The sequence below is a fragment of the Acaromyces ingoldii genome (genome assembly GCF_003144295.1).
Source record: "Acaromyces ingoldii strain MCA 4198 unplaced genomic scaffold FA10scaffold_1, whole genome shotgun sequence".
Lineage (NCBI taxonomy): Eukaryota > Fungi > Basidiomycota > Exobasidiomycetes > Exobasidiales > Cryptobasidiaceae > Acaromyces > Acaromyces ingoldii.
The window spans coordinates 3093464-3109413 of NW_020290247.1; the positions used below are offsets into that span (position 1 = coordinate 3093464).

Here is a 15950-nt window from a genome sequence, read left to right on the forward strand (position 1 = left end):
GCCGAGAATCCACGTGAAGAAGCCAAGGTCCCAAGCGCATGAAGCTCGGCCAATTGTCGGACCGACGCATTGCCCTTTTTGGAACGGCGGCAGAAAGTTTCTTGCGCGCGGGGAGAGAGAGAGAGCGAGAGGCCACTTTGGCCCTGGGTGGGGAAGAAAGGTCGAGCTACATACACTACGAAGTACGCGCATCTGTAGATTCAAGTGGCTTTCTGTGGTGCGCAAACCGCAGGCTTCTCGCTACCCTCGCCTTCGGACTTGGCCTCCCTCCTACCGAACGTCCACCGAGGTCCGATCGAGGAGGGGTCAAGGTATAATAAGGGACACCAACGAGCGAGCCACCAAACGCAGCAGACAACGATGCTGTTCACTGCCAATGCTCGCATCGCGGTCTCGCGCTCGGTCGTGGCCCTGGGCCGCCGCCGTGCACTGCACCAATCCGCAGCACTGCGCAAGCCACCCGCGCTCGACTCGCAGCCAGTCAGCGGCAGCGCACCAGCCCCGCCGCCGCCGCCTGGGCTGTCGCCCGAGGCACGCAAGGCGCCAAAGGAGAGCGGCACCATCTCGGCCGTCTTTGCCACCCTCTCGGGCGGCTCCCTCGCCGAGTCGCTTCCGCCGCGTTTTCTCGACGTCAAGCGCGGCCTCGTGCAGAGCCCTGCGCATGCAGAGGCGCTCCAGCGGGCGTGGACAGAGGTGCTGTCAAGCCTCGAGGGCGAGACGGACGAGATCATCGCAAAGGGCTCGGCCCTCATCCCGCAAATCCACTACCCCGGCGACGACGTCGTGGAGCATGCCAAGGTGCAGGATTGGGTCGACCAGGGAACGCTGGACAATCTGAAGAAGAGGGGCGCCGTCATTGTCAAGGGCGTCGTGGAGCAGGACAAGGCGCTGGGCTGGAAGCAGGCCATCCGGGACTATGTCAAGCTCAATCCTCAGACCAAAGGTGGGTGGGTTCGCGGTTGGAAGTTGGAGTATATGCGCTTTCATGTCGACTCACATCCACCCTCTTTCGTGCTCAGGCTTCCCCGATGACAACCCACAGGTGTACGAGCTGTACTGGAGCAAGGCCCAGCTGGCTGCCCGAAGTGAGCCTTTCTTTTCAGTCTTATGACGGTGAATGACAGGGTGCTCACCCTTCTCATTAGGTCACCCGTCGCTGCTCAATGCATCGCGCGCGATGCTCAGCCTCTTCCACGCGCCAAGCCAGACAGAGGAGCGCTCTGCCTTCTCGCAGACGCCCCCACCCGAGCTGTCGGTCTCGCTGCAGAACCCGCTGACGTACAGCGACCGACTGCGGATCCGCCTGCCCGGCGACAGCACCTTCGCCCTGGGTCCACACATCGACGGCGGTGGCGTGGAGCGGTGGGAGGACCCGACGTTCCGAGGCTGCTGGTCCGACATTCTCGAGCTGAAGCGGGGTGCCATCGACTGGACCTCGCACGACTCGTGGAGCCTGGGCCCGGCCGCGCAGAGGCTGGGAGCCAAGACGGACATGTACAACGGCCCCGGCGCTTGCTCCGTCTTCCGCCCACTCCAGGGCTGGCTGAGCATGAGCGAGACAAAGGCCGACGAAGGCACGCTCCGCGTCCTGCCCCTGCTCACCCAGTCGACGGCCTACATCATCCTGCGTCCCTTTTTCAAGCCGGTGCGGCCTCGGTCTCAGTTTGCCACGCAGCGAGACTATCTCCGTGCCGACAACTGGACTTTTGACCTCGACGACCCCCACTTCCCCGGCTGCACGCTGGGACGCAACATTGAGCTGAGCAACGACACGCACCCGCACCTCCGCCTCGACGACGCCATGACGAGCATCCCCAAGGTCGAGCCGGGCGACATGGCCCTGTGGCACTGCGACCTCGTCCATGCCGTCGAGGCCCAGCACAGGGGCGCACCGGGCAAGGACTCGAGCGTCATGTATATCCCTGCCATCCCGCTGACGCGGGCCAACTTTGACTATGTGCGCCAGCAGAGGGAGGCCTTTGAGGCCGGCACCCCGCCCAGCGATTTCCCCGGCGGCGAGGGCGAGTCGAGGCACAACGGTCGGGGCACGCCAGTGGATATAACCAGTACCATTGGACGGCGCGCCATGGCTCTCGACGCTTTTGCCACAACGAGCGACATGCCCGACGCAGAGCGGCAGCTGATTGAGCTCTGCAACTCCCAGGTGTGATCTCCTCCTCCTTCGTCTCTCTCTTTCTTCTCTCCTCTCGTCTCGTCTCGTTTCCTGGGGCTTACTGTGTCACGAGTGTATGCTATTGCGGTGCAATGTCTAGAAATAAAAAGATGTGACCGTGGCGATATTGTACTGTACAGGATGCGGCTACTCAGTGCTTTCTCTTCTTGCTGCTCTTTCCTCCCTTTTTGCCGCCGCCGCCGCTGCCACCGCTCGAGCCCCGCTTGCGGCTTCCGTTGATCCGCTCGACCTCCTCCTCGCTCAGGCGGAGGGTGCCCCTGTTGAACGTGCCCACACCCATGCCCAGGCCCCGCTCCCTCGTCCTCTTTTTCCGGTCGTCGTCGCGCGTGCCGAGGATGAGATCCATGCCGGCCTGGTTGTTGCCGACGAGCTTCTTGACGCTCGAGTGGTAGTTGCCCAGCTCCTTTGCGCGCTCCACCTCTATATCGAGCTTTTCCTTCTGTGCGCGCCGCAGCCCCGCGCGCATCGACGCTGGCATCTTGCCCATCTCGGCCGCCTTGTGCGCCGACTCACCCCAGCCCCTACCCACGGCGGCCCCTCGGCGTGCAGCCGAGGACGACGAGAGCTCCATGAGGCGCGCCAGCGTCTCGTTGGACGACAGGTTGCGCCGCGAGCCCTCGGCGCCCGTGCTCGCGCCTCCAGGCGCAAAGAGCGTCGTCGAGAGCAGCCTCGACAGCTCGCGGTCGTTGGACTGCATCGCCTTTTCCTCCTCTCCCTCTTCTCCACCTCCTGCTGCCTCCCCAGAGCCTTCGCCTTCGCCCTCGCCTGCGTCGGCCTTTGCCTTGCGCTGCGCCTCCTTGGCCGCGGCCCGTGCACGGCGGCCATACAGCGTCTCGGACGACTTTTCCTTGTGCGGCATATCGACCTTGGCAGACATAAAGGACCGCCAGCCCTTGCGGCTCTCGTCGCCGCTGCCCGCCGCGTCGTGCGAGAGCGAGATGGGATTGGAGGACGAGGACGAGGACGATACAGTCGGCTGACCAAAGACGATCGTCTCTGGCTCTCGCGCCTTTGCCTTTGGCTTGGAGCGTGGCGGGAGCTTCGCGTCTGGCTTGGGGGCCGGACTGGCTGCGGACGTGCTGGGGCTGGAAGTGGAAGTAGCGTCAAGCAGGCCGGCTTCGCGCGCCTTTTCCTTTCCCTTTGTTGCGAGCTTCGTTTTGGCTGCTGTGGATGACGGACGAGCGGATGCCGATGCCGGCGCCTTGACAGCGCCAAAAGAGGACGCGAAGTGGGCTTCGAGCGCTCGAAGGGCGTCTTCCTTGTTCTGCTCATCGTCCTCGTCGTCCTCCTCTGAGCCGGAGGCGGAGCCGGAGCTCGAGGCGGACTCTGAGGCGCTTTGCCGCCTCTTTTCCTGACGACGACTCGCCGGCCCCGCCGCCTTGCTTCGCGACATCCCAGCCTTCTTGAGACCATTCGACATCGCCACCCTCGCCGAAATCTTCGACATGATCCTCTTCCTGGTGATACGTGTGTCTGTCCAAGCAAAGCAAAAGAAAGTGGCATCTCCAACCCAACTCGAAGATCCAAAAAAATCTTCCACACGTGCCGCGAAGCTGAGAGACAGCCTTATTTTCTTTTTTCTCTTTTTCAACGGATCGGGTTCTTGAAAATTTCCGGCTCCTGGTCGGATGCTCGCTTTTTGTGGAGCAAGTGAGAGGGCAGGACAGGGCAGGACAGGGCAAGGCGACACAGCAACTAAATGAACAACCACCACATCAGGCGAAGAAGCAAACACAGCTACAACAGCGCAGCGAGACAGCCATGGCCGAGACTGGACTGCCGCTCGGCGCAGTGTACACGGGTGCGACGGCGACGTCGCTGTCCGAGGCGCGCAAAAAGGCAGAGGCATCGCCCGATGGCTACATTCCCTCGGCCTTTAACCCGGCGACGTGTGCCCAGAAGGGCTACTGCACCGTGGCGCGGGACCGCGTGCCCGTGGGACAGAACAAGATGCCGACGGCGGATGCGCGCGAAAAGGGCGCGCAGCCGCCGAGTGCGACGACACCGGGTTTCCAGCTCTACTACGAGGTCCACGGCACGGGCCCACGCAAAGTCGTCTTTGTCATGGGCCTCAACAACAGCTGCTTTGGCTGGCTCAACCAGGTCGAGCACCTCGCCAGGGACCCCAGGTACTCGTGCGTCGTCCTCGACAACCGCGGCTACGGCAACTCCGAGACGCCCGCGGGCAGCTACAAGTGAGTGAGGCGAGGCCCTGCTGCTGCTGCTGTTCACTCGACGAAAATGCTCACGCTTCACATGCGGCCTTCAAGAACATCGGAGATGGCCCTCGACGTGTTTGAGCTCGTCGACTTTCTCGGCTGGAAGGAGGAGCGGCAGCTGAACCTCGTCGGCATCAGCATGGGCGGCATGATCTCGCTCGAGATGGCCAAGCGTGCGCCGCGGCGCATCGCCTCGCTCACCCTCATCAGCACCACCTCGGGCCGCGGCCACGGCGAGAAGCGCCTCTCGGCCTCGCTGCCCCCCTGGACGGGCATCTCGACGATCACACGCATGATTGCCGGCCGCACCCTCGGCTTCGACTCGGACGAGTACCGCGTCAATGCCGTCTCGGAGCTCCTCTTCCCGCCCAAGTGGCTCGACCAGACGAGCACACGCAACGAAAAGACGAACCGCGAGAACATGCAGGCGACCTTTGCCTTTCGCTTTGGCTTCACGAGGCGCCAGACGCTCTTTGGCGCCCTCAGCCAGGTCCGCGCGGCCTTGACCCATCGTGTGCGCGCCGCCGAGCTGCGCGAGATCGACGCGGCGATTCCCCAGGTGACAATCGCCACAGGCGACGACGACAACCTCGTCAATCCGCACAACTCGGTGCACCTGGCCAAGCACATGCAGCGCGCAAAGCTGCACCAGGTGCCCGATGCGGGCCACGCCATGACGCTGCAGCTGCCCGATGTCATCAACACCATCCTCGACGAGGCCTTTGACGCCGCCCAGGACCAGCTCGACAAGGGCTTCGATCGCGCGGCGTGAGGAGAACCGTGATATAGCACAAGTATAGCTTAGTACAGTCTCGCTTTGATAATAGATAGAGTGGCCCAGAACGGCGTTCTGGTAAGATCACTTTGCCTCGTCGTAGCTCGAGAGCTGCGTGAGAGAGAAGAAGAAGAAGAAGAAGAAGAAGAAGAAGAAGAAGGAGAAGGAGAAGGAGAAGAAGAAGAAGAAGAAGAAGAAGAAGAAGAAGAAGAAGAAGAAGAAGAAGAAGAAGAAGAAGAAGGAGAAGAAGAAGGAGAAGAAGAAGAAGGAGAAGAAGAAGAAGGAGAAGAAGAAGAAGAAGAAGAAGAAGAAGGGTGAGTCTAAGAAGGCTTGTCAGATGCAGGCGCGGTTCTCACCTCGATGAGGTTGCCGTCCGGATCGCGCACATAGACGCTCAGGATCTTGCCCAGCGCCCCCGTCCGCTCGACGGGGCCCTCCTCGACGTCGACGCCACACGCCGCGAGGTGGCGCCTGCACGCATCGATAGTCTGGCCACTCTCGAGCAGCAGGCAGATGTCCTGCGAGCCGGGCTTGGGGTGTGTGGCCTTTGGCTCAAATTCCTGTCCAGCCTGGTGCAGGTTGATCTTTTGCTGGCCAAAGGCGAGCGCCTGCCGTGGTGGGTTGCTCGAGAATGTGACGGCGCGCATGCCCAGGACGCGCGTGTAGAAGTCGACGGTGCGCGGCACGCTGGCGCACGTCAGCACGACGTGGTCCAGCCTGCTGATCGAGATGGCCGCCGTCGTTGCCGCCGCACCTGCCGCTCGAGAGGCCATCGTTGATAAACCAACCCTACCAGGCACTGTTGCGGAATGGACAACCGTGCGCACACGCAACTTTCACTTGCTTGATCTTGCAAAATACAAAGGCAGGCCGCTCCACATGTGCTGCCCAGACTAAAGATTCCTTTACGACGGCCTCCCCGCTACTACTTTTTATTACTACTACGACGTCTCTGCACTGATCACGCGAGGCGCCGCTCATCCCGGCCTCTCCGTCATGCTGTGCTCCATCGCCCTCGTATCGTAGCTGGACCCATTGCACACACGCGTGGGAGGACTACACATATCAAAGCACCCCAGCATGAGGCACCAGAAGCACGGCGCGACAACGACGACGATCCAAGGTGAACCGGCCGCGATGAGGACCGGCGGGGGGTCACGAGGCGCGAAAGGGCCAGCTTCAGCGGCGGCTTCAGCGGCGGCTTCAGCGGCGACTTCCGCAGCGGCCGCATCGCTGCCCATCGACATCCTCCTCCTGATCCTCGGCCACCTATGCCGCATCTCGCCGAGCTGTGCCGTCAAGGCGCTCCTCGTCTCGCCCTCGCTATCCCCGCTCGTCGAGGCCGACGTCTATGGCACCGTGTCGCTGATGAGCGTCGCCGGCCTCGTCTCCTTTGAGGCGCTCCTCCGCCAGCGGCCCGAGCTTGGCCGCCGCGTGACGAGCCTCTGGATCGCGCCGTGCCGCCAGAGCAGCGACCTCATCACCATCCTCGCCCCCATCCACACCGGCCGCTCCTCCGAGGCCAACCAGGCGCGTGTGCAGGCGCTGGCCAAGTCTGTCCTCAGGGCCTGCCGCCGCCTCCGCCACCTCGCCCTCGACGGCGGCTTCCTCACCCCGCAGGCCGCAGAGGCATTCGGCACGCCCTGCAAGCCAGCCACGCTCCTCTGCGTCAATGCCCACAGCTTCCTCGGCCACTTTTCCGCCCCCATCTTTCGCACCGTCAACCGGCTCGAGGTCGTCGACACCACGCTGGCCGTCGAGGAGGTCGACGAGATCCGGCAGATGCCCGGTGAGAATGAGAATAACCCCCTTCTCCTGATTATCTAAAGACAATCGCTGATTGCTGAGAACAGCCCTCCGCCACTTTCTGTGGACCTCGCCGCGGGCCCAGTCGGACGTCAGCCGCGACGTCTCGGTCCTCCTCCGCATCGTCTCGCCACGCACCAATGCCTCGGCTGCAAATGCCGCTGCTGCTGGTGCTGCTGCTGCTGGGGCCGGCGCTGACGGCGTGCTTGCCTTGCCGCCACCCGAGAGGACACGGGTCAACGACCGGCTGACGACGATATGCACCGCGACGTCGCAGGCGCGCGCCGCCAGCCTCGCCTCTTCCTTCCGAAAGGCCATCTCGGGCACCATGTCGTCGCTGCCCTCTGCATCGGCGATGCCGACTCCGACAACCTACCATGCCTACCTGGCCCAGCAGCAGCAGCACAGGCCCGACTATGTCGACTCGGGCGCCGCAGAGAGCAACATGGTCCATGTCGCCAGCGGCGTCCAGCTCCAGACGAGGGCGCTCCACTCTCTCGCCTCCATCCGACTCGGTCAACACTCCTCGACGCCGACGTCCTCGTCTTCCCTGACGGCTTCGCTCCGCAAGCTCGCGCTTGCCAAGGGCGGCAGCACAGGTGCAGCAAACGAAAAGCAAGACGCAGGAGACGAGGAGGAAGGGGAGGGCGATGAAGGAGAAGAGGAAGAAGGTGAAGAAGAAGAAGAGGAGGAGGAAGAGGAGGAAGACGACGAAATCGTCGTCGAAGAGTGGGAAGCACTGCGCGACGTCGTGTGCCAGCGCAAGAATTCCCCTGCTCCCCTGACCTACCAGCCTCGCTACACTGGCCAGGGCGGGCCGACGACGTACAACCACCCAACCTATGGCTCGTCGATGTGGGCGAGCGACATCATCAGCGGAGAGAGCAGCGCCAACACGACGAATGCCACCACGACGAGGTCCAGCTCGCCCCCGGCCACGACTGAAATCGACGGCGGGCGCGCCCTCGAGAGAGTCTGGATCCGATGGAGGTCACAGATCGAATCTGGATACCTCGACTCGTGCATTGCTTAACTGCGTTGCACTCTTGCTTCACACACACACACACCTGTTGTCCCGCTCTCTTTCTCCCGGTTCCAGCCTCATTCTTTCCCTGCCCCTTGTGTATTCTATATATAATTAGACAATTGCAACATCAGACTGTCCCTTTATCAATCGGTCGATGTGCGGTCTGCAGCCTCGGGCGGCTTCTGCTCCTCCGACGGTGGCACCGCGCCAGCCTGCTTTGGCTGCTCCTCTGTCTCTGCCTCGGCCTGAGGAGGTGTCGCTGTCTGCGCCTGAACCGCCTCCTCTTCGAGCGCCTTCTGCTTCAGCTTCTCCTCCCGTCGCTTCCTGATGCGCTCGTCGTTGATCTCCTTGCGCCTCGCCGCCTCCTTTTCCTTTTCCAGCGTCGGATCCAGCTCCTGCCGGATGATGCGCGGCATGAGCGTCGCAAAGGTCAGGTACGACGTGTGGCCGCGCATGTCTGCAAATGGCTTTGCATAGATGCGCACGCCGCCCTCGTCTGCCGCCGCGGCCGCCTTTGCCTTGCGCGAGGCCGCCAGCCTTCCATTGGCCTTGTTGGATGGGCCACCACCACCACTCTCGGCTGCTCGGTCGTGCTCTATGTCACCGTGGTCGTCTTCATCACCGCCATCGTGCGGCCGCTTTGTGCCGCGCGATCCTCCAGCAGCAGCAGCAGCAGCAGCAGCAGCACCATCGCCTCCTTCCTCCTCCTCGTCGTCGTCGTCTACTGCCATCTCATCCTCGTCTCCAGCTCCGTTCGCCCCCGCCTCCGTCCCTGCCACATCACCGGCAAGCTTGGCCTCTCGCTCCCTGCGCGCCCTCGCAATCTGGATCTCTCTCCGCCGCGCCTTGCGCGCCTCGACCTCCTTTATCCGCTCAATCGCCTCGCTGATCGGCTTCATCTCGTGGTACTGTCCCGGGCCCACCTTGACGCTCATGTGCGTCCGCATCAGGCATTCGTACGTCTCAATGTCCGTCCATCTCGCCGCGGCCGCTTCGCCCCCCGCCTCGGCCCCCCCTTCGCTGCTGCTGCTGTTGCTGTTGCTGCTATCAGCGCCGGCAGCAACACCGTCGACCTCTCGGAGCGCGGCCACCGTCTTGAGGACCTGCTCGACGCAGGGCGAAAAGCAGCAGATGCGGCAGGCCACGTCTCGCCGGAGCGCCTTGGCGGCATGCCGCACCGCGTCCCAGGGCGCAGGCACGTCGAGAAAGACGGCGTCGGCGCAGTCTTCGAGGCCGAAACCGTCCTTGATGACGTTGCGATGGCGCAGCGAGACTGTCTTGCCTCGGCTGTGCGGATGCGCTGTCGTCGTCGTCGTCGTCGTCGTCGTCGAGTCGCCCATAGTAGGGACCTCGGGCTCGATCCTGTCGACGAGGCCGTGCGCGAGGAACTCCTGGTAGGCCTGCGTTGCTCGGCCTGCGTGGAATTCAAAGGACCACACCCGTCCCTGGCGCGGCGAGACGTGAGGATCGGGCGCAGTCCCCAGCAGGCCCAGCATGTCTCGCTCAGCCTCGTCTTCTGGCTCTTTCGCCTCCGCCTCCACCTCTTCCTCCTCTTCGTCATCATCGTCGTCGTCGTCATCGCCACCGCCGCCACCGCCGCCACCACCACCCTCGTTGTCGTCTCCGTCCTGCTGCTCCCTACCTCCAGCTTTCCTCCCTTGGTTCCTCTCCTGCTGCCGCCTCTTTCTCTGCGGCCCGCCCTTCCATCCCCACCCGCCCGTCTGCTCGTGTTTCCTCCCGACGGTCCTCGCCAGGAAGTGCGTGAAGCTGCCACTGCCCGTGCCAGCCTCAATGACGCGCGCGCCCGGTCCCAAGCCCAAGTGCGCAGCGATAAAGGCCATGTCGGGCGCATACAGGATCTGCGTCCGGTGCGGCAGCGCCAGCGTCCACATCTCGGGACTTGGCCGGAGTAAGAAGACGAAGCCGCGCCGGTTTCGCGAGGCCAGCTTGGCGCCAAAGGGAAGGCCGATCATGGCGTCGTGCGAGAAGCAGCCGTAGTTGTTGAACAGCTCCGCGCCGGGCGTCACTGTGAGCGGTGTCGGCGTTTTGTCGCGGGACTGGGGAGATGGAAACGTCAGATTCGAGCACATTCAGTACCATCGTTGGGTTATGAGAAAGAATTGCAGCTCACCATCCAGACGATGACGAGGTCACCAGCCGAGATGAACTTGGAGCGCGAGGGTGCCTCTGCAGCTCTCGTCGACTCCTTTTGTTGCTGATGTTGAGGAACATGCTGCGTCACCGCTTGCTCCTGTGCCTGTGGCTCCTTCGAGCTGCCCGCCTCGCTCGTGGGGCCCGCATCGCCGCCAGCCTTCGTCCCTGTCTGCTCCATCATGATGTGCAGGCCAGACTGCAGTGGACAGTAGTAGAAGCTTCAGCGCCTTCACAAAAAACTTCGAAAAAAAAAAAACTCGAGCACTACACGTGAGGTGACTTTGCTCGCTCGAGCCAGCCTTGGGAAGAAACGTTCGTATTGACAAGATCATCACCAAGTCGAGACGGTTCAGAGGAGGATGAGCTTGGCAAGTCGGTGGGCGACGACGGCGAGTCTGCGCTGCTGGAGGTATCCAGCACCGCTGTATACCAGGTCTTTGCCGCTTGCGCTCATTCAACCAAGAATAGAAAGGGCCAGCGTCGCCGTTCGCTGCTCGACCTCGATCTCGAGACCGTCGGATCCAAAGACACAGAATGGCGGTATTCTGTCGAAGCTGAAGCCATACGCTGCCCTCGCACGCCTGGACAAGCCAACCGGGACCCTTCTCCTCTTTTGGCCCTGCGCATGGTCTCTGGCCATGGCTGCTCAAGCTCTCCACACGCCGCCGACGACACTTGCGTGGCAGACGGTCCTCTTTGGCACGGGCGCATTCATCATGCGCGGCGCTGGCTGTACGATCAACGACATGTGGGATCGAAAACTGGACGCCAACGTCGGTGAGTCAAGCTTAAATATGGAGAGGAGGAATCAAGCTAACAGGCCAACTTTGCCAAAAGAGAGGACAAAGTCGAGGCCGCTCGCTGCTGGTGACATCACGCCCTTTCAAGCTCTTGTCTTTCTCGGCGGACAGCTCTCGGCAGGACTGGCTGTCTTGCTTCAGCTCAACACCTACAGGTGAATGAGATGAGGCTGTCTCTTTCAGGCTCCCTTGCTGACACAAGAAGTCAGCATCCTTCTCGGCGCATCTTCGCTGTCTCTTGTTGTCATCTACCCGCTAATGAAGAGAATCACCTACTGGCCTCAATTTGTGCTTGGTGAGTTCTCATCTGAGTAGTTCTCCTGAAAGTAGACTTTGTTTAACCCATCGGACTAGGTCTTGCCTTCAATTGGGGTGCACTCCTCGGCTGGTCCGCCCTGGCCGCCTCGCTCGACGCAGGCGCCCTGTCGGTGGTGCTGCCCCTGTACGGGGGCAGCATCCTCTGGACGCTCGTCTATGACACCATCTATGCACATCAGGACCGCGTCGACGACGTGGGCGCAGGTATCAAGAGCACCGCGCTCCTCTTTGGCGAGCAGACAAAGCCGATCCTCGCCGCCTTTGCCGCCGGGCATCTCTCCCTGTTTGCCCTGGCCGCCTCCAAGATAAACCCTTCCTCCTTCTCGTCCACTTCCTCGCTCTTCGACACGCTCATGACACATCATCCTTGTGTGTCCGTCTCGCTGGTCGCGGCTGCATCTCACTACGCCTGGCAGCTGTGGACCGTCGATCTGAACAGTCGAGAGGACTGCTGGGCCAAATTCAGGTCCAACGTCGTCCTTGGCTTCCTGCTCTGGGCCGGCTTGGTGGCCGACTACTATCTTGTCATGTCCTCGGAGGCAGAGCCTCAAGCGAGACTCGTCAATGCTGATGATCACCAAGTGTAACTCTACATGTAAACTTAATCTCACGTCCTCTATCCGGGCCTTGCTTTTCCATCTTCAGTCATTGCAGAAATCGTTATATACAGCACTTTCCCGGTAATGAATGGACGGTACATAGGGAAAGGGCACAATCAAGAGGTATAAGCCGGCGGCGCTTCAGTCGTGGGGTTCGTAACATTCGGTGGAGACGTAGCAGTTGTGGGCGGCGATGCGACAGTCGTCGGTTGGGATGTGACCGTGGGCTCAGGCGCCGCTGTTGGTCTTTGTGCACCCTGGTTCTTTCGGGCGCCCAAGGCCGACAAGAAGTACGACGGCAGGCCCTCGCGCTGGTCGCTGGGGCCCGCTGGCATGCTCGAAGGGCCTGCTTCGTACGAGCCTGGTGCTCCTGCCCCTGCTCCTGCTGGCGTGCTGGTGCTGCTATACTTTGGCTCAGTCTCGTTGCCCAGGGCACTCGGGTATGCTTCCTGGCACCTCTGCGACCTCGTTCGCTTCTTCCGGCAGACGAGGAACAGGACGAGGGCAAAGAACAGCAAAAAGGCGCCGAGGACGCATCCGAGGACAACGCCGAGCTTGGCTCCGCCTGACAGACCAGAGTGGCCAGGGCTGGGAGAAGAATACGAGGGCGTGAGGCGCTTGCCGTCAGCGGTCCAGTACTGGTCGCAGTAGATTCCTTTGCTGTTGATCAGAGGCGTCTGCTGGCTGGGCTGTACATTCGAGTTGGCTACGGTGCCCGTCTGATTGAAGAGGTAGACGAAGAGGTAGGTCCGGTCCTTGGACGGGTCATTGGTATACCATGCCGATGTGTTGAATTGTCTCTCAACACCGCCGTCCTGGATCCAGTACTCGCCCGACTGATTGAAGAAAGTGACGCCCACATCCAAGCCAGAATTGCCGGGCGCTGCGTCCCGCCAAAGGTAGGAGCCGTTGTACAGCGTCGGCGCATCGAGAGAAGCATTGTAGGACAGTGTGGCGACAACGCCGTCAGAGGAGGCCAGTTCCGCGGGTGTCGGCACGACGAAGAAGCTGAGCTTGATGCAATTGGTGTAGTTGTCGTCTATGATCAAAGCTTGCGCTAGCGCGAGGAGGAGCAGGGGGATCGATGTGAACAGGAGTGTGCTCTTCATCTTGACAGAGCCCTTGAGGATGATGGTAGCGGACAGGGAGAGGGGGAGAGAAGGAAGTGGGATCGAGGACCGCTTCTTATGCTTCTCACACGACGGGAGATCCACCTTAGCCGCCGGCCAACTTACCCGACAGGCTCCCTGACATGAATTTTACAATGCCAAGACTCCATTAAAAGTGCTGGTCACAGGTACGCTTGACGCTTTTTTGAAAGCGAGGACGCCGATCGACGGTTGATAGATGCGGAGCCCTTGAGCAGAGCACAGGTCGTGCTGGGCCTCGCAATCTTTTCTCTGACCGCGGAATCGCACAATCAAAATTGTGACGGGAAAGTGGGCCAAGCTTCGGGTAGCTGAGGATGTCAAGTCTATGACCTAGCCTTGTCAGGCGTCCCACCAGAGGATGATTGATGGCTGCGCAGAATGTCGGAATCCAGGAACGGCGCTAAACTACAGAGGTGGCCTTGGCCGGCTTTATCCACCTTTTTCTTTACAACTCCCGTCTAGACTCCACTGCTACTACACTACGCACTACTCTGTTTCGAAAGTGTCATTTCTCCCTCTGCATTGCTGCGACGTCGGAACGGAGCGGAGCGGGTTGCTACCGTGTTGCAGCGAGGCATCAGGATGGTGGCGCTGTATCTCGTGGGCGCATTAGCGGCGTTAAATATTGCTGCCTAGACGATTATCCGAAGACCGCCTTCTACCGTCAGATCTCTTTCAGAGAATTCTATGTGACTGCAAAGCACCTCTCATGTCTGTCGTCACATCGGAAGATCTGAGTAGCAGAACAAAAGGCTTTCGAGGGCAATTATTGCAGCCGGCCTTGCCTCCAAATGTCGATTGCGGCAGGCTAGGCGCGCGCCTGCGCACGGTAGTAATGCACTCGGACCAAGACAATTTGACATGACACGCCTGCTACATTGCACGGCTGTCTGATCACGAAAGATCTCCTGCTGGCTATCCTTCGAGGGGACCAGTCAGCATATAAGAAGGAGGACGTCTGAGGAGTTGCAACAGTGACCCGATCTCTTCGCCAAACGTTTCCCAACATCCTATTCAAAGTCCACTTGACGCAAAGAGCCTCACGAATACAGAAAGACGCACATTCGCCTCCTCAGCAGAACCACATTCTCCTGGCTCACCATGGTCGTACCGTCCGATCTTCCGCACAGTGCTTCTGTGAAGCGTGGCGACATCCTCAAGTCCTCCATGAGCAACTCAGCGTCCCTCAATGACTCAGTAATAGGCTCCAAGGGCACCGTCAAGGGCATGCTATGGTGCTACCTTCGCTTCCTCTTCGTGACGTGGCGCCACGCTCTCATGTCGGTGTCACGCAGCTGGACCGACCCTATGGTCATCTGGACGACTTTTGCGTACTCAGCCACAACCACCGTCATACTTTTCTTCATCCTCGTCTTCGCCATTGCTATCAAGCTCCCCATTGGGCGACGTCTCTATGAGAGGCTCACAGAAAACGACTTGGGCCTAACTACTGTCAATTCTTGTAAGTTTGCGGTCCTTTTTAGTAAACTTCATCTCTTGTTTCGCGCACTTGCTGAGTTGGTGTACAGTTTACCCTGAGATTTTCTCACAAGCGCACAAAGAGGTCTTCAGCTCAGCCTTTACCTCGATGTCGAAGCGGCGAGCGGATAGCAAGAGCACAGCATACGAACGCAATTTCAACCTCGATATCGCCAAGCTGCTTCTGGTTGTATCGGCACTCATGTACGAGCGCCAGAGGCCCTACCCGGTGGGACGCAACGAGCAAAATGCCGTCATCTGCGACAAGTTCGTGATTGATGTCGCCAGAAGCTATGGCCTCGAGTACGTGGCCATCACTGACGTCGGAAGCATCAGCAGCGCCATCTGCGGCGCATTCTTTTCGCTCAATGACAACTTCATCATTCTCGCTTTCAAGGGAACTCAGCCCGACGATTTTCACGAGTGGGCCACTGACTTTAGTTGCGACTGGACGTTAGCGACCGAATACCTCCGCGGTTACAGCTATGTCCACCGTGGCTTCTACGAGGCCCTCTTCCCATCTCGCCTCGAAAAGGGGACGTTGCCCTACGATGTCATCCGTCTCGCCCTCATCAACATTGCCCAAAACCTCAAGGCTCGTCGCCGTCAGACACCCGCAAACAACGATGGTGGTGACGTCCACTCTGGCACCGAAGATCCCAACGAGGTCCAACCAATCAACATCTACGTGACGGGGCACTCGCTTGGGACGGCCACTGCATCAATGTTCTTTGCCCGCGCCATACAGCGTAGTGGCGATTTTGGACCGCCTGGCTTGATCGAGATCGACGATGCCTACCTATTCGCTACTCCTATCACCGTCGATGTCGCTTCGCATGCCGTGTTCAACAGCGACATGCAATGCAGGTCCGACGAGCCTCCTAGGACGCTTTGGCGCATCACCAATAAGCGCGATGTCGTCGCCACGGGTCTGCCTTGCTTTGGCGAACGAGCGATCTTCTCTACGGCCAGCGCTCCCAATTCTAGCCTCAACTTTTGTCATCTCGGCCAGGAAATCAAGTTGTGCGATGCTCCCGCCCTGTCCAGGCAGGGGCCCGGTACTCTGCTCCGGAGCGGGACTCGTGTCAAGATCGTCAGCGACAAGGCCTCACAGCAGCCGGGCATCACTTTCAACAATTACAAGGGAAAGTGGGGCGTCTTTTTGCGTTACGGCGAGGACATCCCCCTCTTTGGTCGCATCGCACAGCACTGTCCCGCTTTTTACTTTCGTTCGCTCAGCCATGTCAGGACGACAGCGAAAAATGAGTCGCTGCCAGAGGCAATCTTTCATCTGTAGAGACTCACGTGTCACCTTCTCCTCCGTCACCTCACCGGTACGGTAGACGACAGCACTTCAAGCCAATCAGGTCCGGAGATTTCAATTTCAGCTCTGACCACTTCGACTTCCACCTTCACATCTTCCTTGAA

The 15950-nt window shown here is 60.5% G+C and overlaps 9 protein-coding genes across 9 annotated transcripts; 5 read left to right on the top strand and 4 right to left on the bottom strand.

Annotated features, from left to right (window-relative positions):
• Positions 1–180: 180 nt before the first annotated feature.
• FA10DRAFT_264422 (DUF1479-domain-containing protein) lies at positions 181–2293 on the top strand. The gene is made up of 3 exons (XM_025520640.1): positions 181–943; positions 1020–1085; positions 1146–2293. The coding sequence occupies exons 1-3, from the start codon at positions 361–363 to the stop codon at positions 2168–2170; spliced, it is 1674 nt and encodes a 557-aa protein (XP_025381024.1). The 5' UTR covers positions 181–360; the 3' UTR covers positions 2171–2293.
• A 31-nt stretch (positions 2294–2324) lies between these two features.
• On the bottom strand, positions 2325–3641 carry FA10DRAFT_283450 (hypothetical protein; the record flags this gene model as incomplete). Its single annotated transcript, XM_025523840.1, has 1 exon — positions 2325–3641. The coding sequence occupies one exon, from the start codon at positions 3639–3641 to the stop codon at positions 2325–2327; it is 1317 nt and encodes a 438-aa protein (XP_025381025.1).
• Positions 3642–3819: 178 nt separating this feature from the next.
• Positions 3820–5637, top strand: FA10DRAFT_248207 (alpha/beta-hydrolase). The gene is made up of 3 exons (XM_025519481.1): positions 3820–4129; positions 4181–4389; positions 4465–5637. The coding sequence occupies exons 1-3, from the start codon at positions 3956–3958 to the stop codon at positions 5183–5185; spliced, it is 1104 nt and encodes a 367-aa protein (XP_025381026.1). The 5' UTR covers positions 3820–3955; the 3' UTR covers positions 5186–5637.
• On the bottom strand, positions 4905–6039 carry FA10DRAFT_264423 (glyoxalase/bleomycin resistance protein/dioxygenase). Its single transcript, XM_025520641.1, has 2 exons — positions 5545–6039; positions 4905–5299 (listed from the first exon to the last, which is right to left on the bottom strand). Exons 1-2 carry the CDS (start codon positions 5959–5961, stop codon positions 5273–5275), a joined length of 444 nt encoding a protein of 147 aa, XP_025381027.1. The 5' UTR covers positions 5962–6039; the 3' UTR covers positions 4905–5272.
• A 66-nt stretch (positions 6040–6105) lies between these two features.
• Positions 6106–8158, top strand: FA10DRAFT_264424 (hypothetical protein; the record flags this gene model as incomplete). The annotated part of the gene is made up of 2 exons (XM_025520642.1): positions 6106–6977; positions 7042–8158. Coding segments are annotated over exons 1-2 (1550 nt in total), but the record flags the coding sequence as incomplete, so codon positions are not given.
• FA10DRAFT_264425 (GCD14-domain-containing protein) lies at positions 8089–10382 on the bottom strand. The gene is made up of 2 exons (XM_025520643.1): positions 10153–10382; positions 8089–10078 (listed from the first exon to the last, which is right to left on the bottom strand). Exons 1-2 carry the CDS (start codon positions 10354–10356, stop codon positions 8165–8167), a joined length of 2118 nt encoding a protein of 705 aa, XP_025381029.1. The 5' UTR covers positions 10357–10382; the 3' UTR covers positions 8089–8164.
• Positions 10383–10501: 119 nt separating this feature from the next.
• FA10DRAFT_248212 (4-hydroxybenzoate polyprenyl transferase) lies at positions 10502–11966 on the top strand. The gene is made up of 4 exons (XM_025519482.1): positions 10502–10952; positions 11013–11130; positions 11185–11270; positions 11330–11966. Exons 1-4 carry the CDS (start codon positions 10535–10537, stop codon positions 11878–11880), a joined length of 1173 nt encoding a protein of 390 aa, XP_025381030.1. The 5' UTR covers positions 10502–10534; the 3' UTR covers positions 11881–11966.
• FA10DRAFT_264427 (hypothetical protein) lies at positions 11927–13346 on the bottom strand. Its single transcript, XM_025520644.1, has one exon. The coding sequence runs from the start codon at positions 12999–13001 to the stop codon at positions 12009–12011; it is 993 nt and encodes a 330-aa protein (XP_025381031.1). The 5' UTR covers positions 13002–13346; the 3' UTR covers positions 11927–12008.
• A 616-nt stretch (positions 13347–13962) lies between these two features.
• On the top strand, positions 13963–15918 carry FA10DRAFT_32740 (alpha/beta-hydrolase). The gene is made up of 2 exons (XM_025525439.1): positions 13963–14505; positions 14573–15918. Exons 1-2 carry the CDS (start codon positions 14145–14147, stop codon positions 15817–15819), a joined length of 1608 nt encoding a protein of 535 aa, XP_025381032.1. The 5' UTR covers positions 13963–14144; the 3' UTR covers positions 15820–15918.
• Positions 15919–15950: the final 32 nt, after the last annotated feature.

Bases quoted from the DNA above. Each gene is read 5' to 3' on its own strand.
- FA10DRAFT_264422 (XM_025520640.1), top strand. From the start codon at position 361: ATGCTGTTCACTGCCAATGCTCGCATCGCGGTCTCGCGCTCGGTCGTG. The intron at 944-1,019 runs GTGGGTGGGTTC...TTTCGTGCTCAG, and splicing joins GCTCAATCCTCAGACCAAAG to GCTTCCCCGATGACAACCCA. The intron at 1,086-1,145 runs GTGAGCCTTTCT...CCTTCTCATTAG, and splicing joins GGCCCAGCTGGCTGCCCGAA to GTCACCCGTCGCTGCTCAAT.
- FA10DRAFT_248207 (XM_025519481.1), top strand. From the start codon at position 3,956: ATGGCCGAGACTGGACTGCCGCTCGGCGCAGTGTACACGGGTGCGACG. The intron at 4,130-4,180 runs GTGGGACAGAAC...AAGGGCGCGCAG, and splicing joins TGGCGCGGGACCGCGTGCCC to CCGCCGAGTGCGACGACACC. The intron at 4,390-4,464 runs GTGAGTGAGGCG...GCGGCCTTCAAG, and splicing joins ACGCCCGCGGGCAGCTACAA to AACATCGGAGATGGCCCTCG.
- FA10DRAFT_264423 (XM_025520641.1), bottom strand. From the start codon at position 5,961: ATGGCCTCTCGAGCGGCAGGTGCGGCGGCAACGACGGCGGCCATCTCG. The intron at 5,300-5,544 runs GTGAGAACCGCG...TCTCTCACGCAG, and splicing joins CGGACGGCAACCTCATCGAG to CTCTCGAGCTACGACGAGGC.
- FA10DRAFT_264425 (XM_025520643.1), bottom strand. From the start codon at position 10,356: ATGATGGAGCAGACAGGGACGAAGGCTGGCGGCGATGCGGGCCCCACG. The intron at 10,079-10,152 runs GTGAGCTGCAAT...CCATCTCCCCAG, and splicing joins ACCTCGTCATCGTCTGGATG to TCCCGCGACAAAACGCCGAC.
- FA10DRAFT_248212 (XM_025519482.1), top strand. From the start codon at position 10,535: ATGAGCTTGGCAAGTCGGTGGGCGACGACGGCGAGTCTGCGCTGCTGG. The intron at 11,131-11,184 runs GTGAATGAGATG...ACAAGAAGTCAG, and splicing joins CTTCAGCTCAACACCTACAG to CATCCTTCTCGGCGCATCTT. The intron at 11,271-11,329 runs GTGAGTTCTCAT...CCATCGGACTAG, and splicing joins CTGGCCTCAATTTGTGCTTG to GTCTTGCCTTCAATTGGGGT.
- FA10DRAFT_264427 (XM_025520644.1), bottom strand. From the start codon at position 13,001: ATGAAGAGCACACTCCTGTTCACATCGATCCCCCTGCTCCTCCTCGCG.
- FA10DRAFT_32740 (XM_025525439.1), top strand. From the start codon at position 14,145: ATGGTCGTACCGTCCGATCTTCCGCACAGTGCTTCTGTGAAGCGTGGC. The intron at 14,506-14,572 runs GTAAGTTTGCGG...GTTGGTGTACAG, and splicing joins CCTAACTACTGTCAATTCTT to TTTACCCTGAGATTTTCTCA.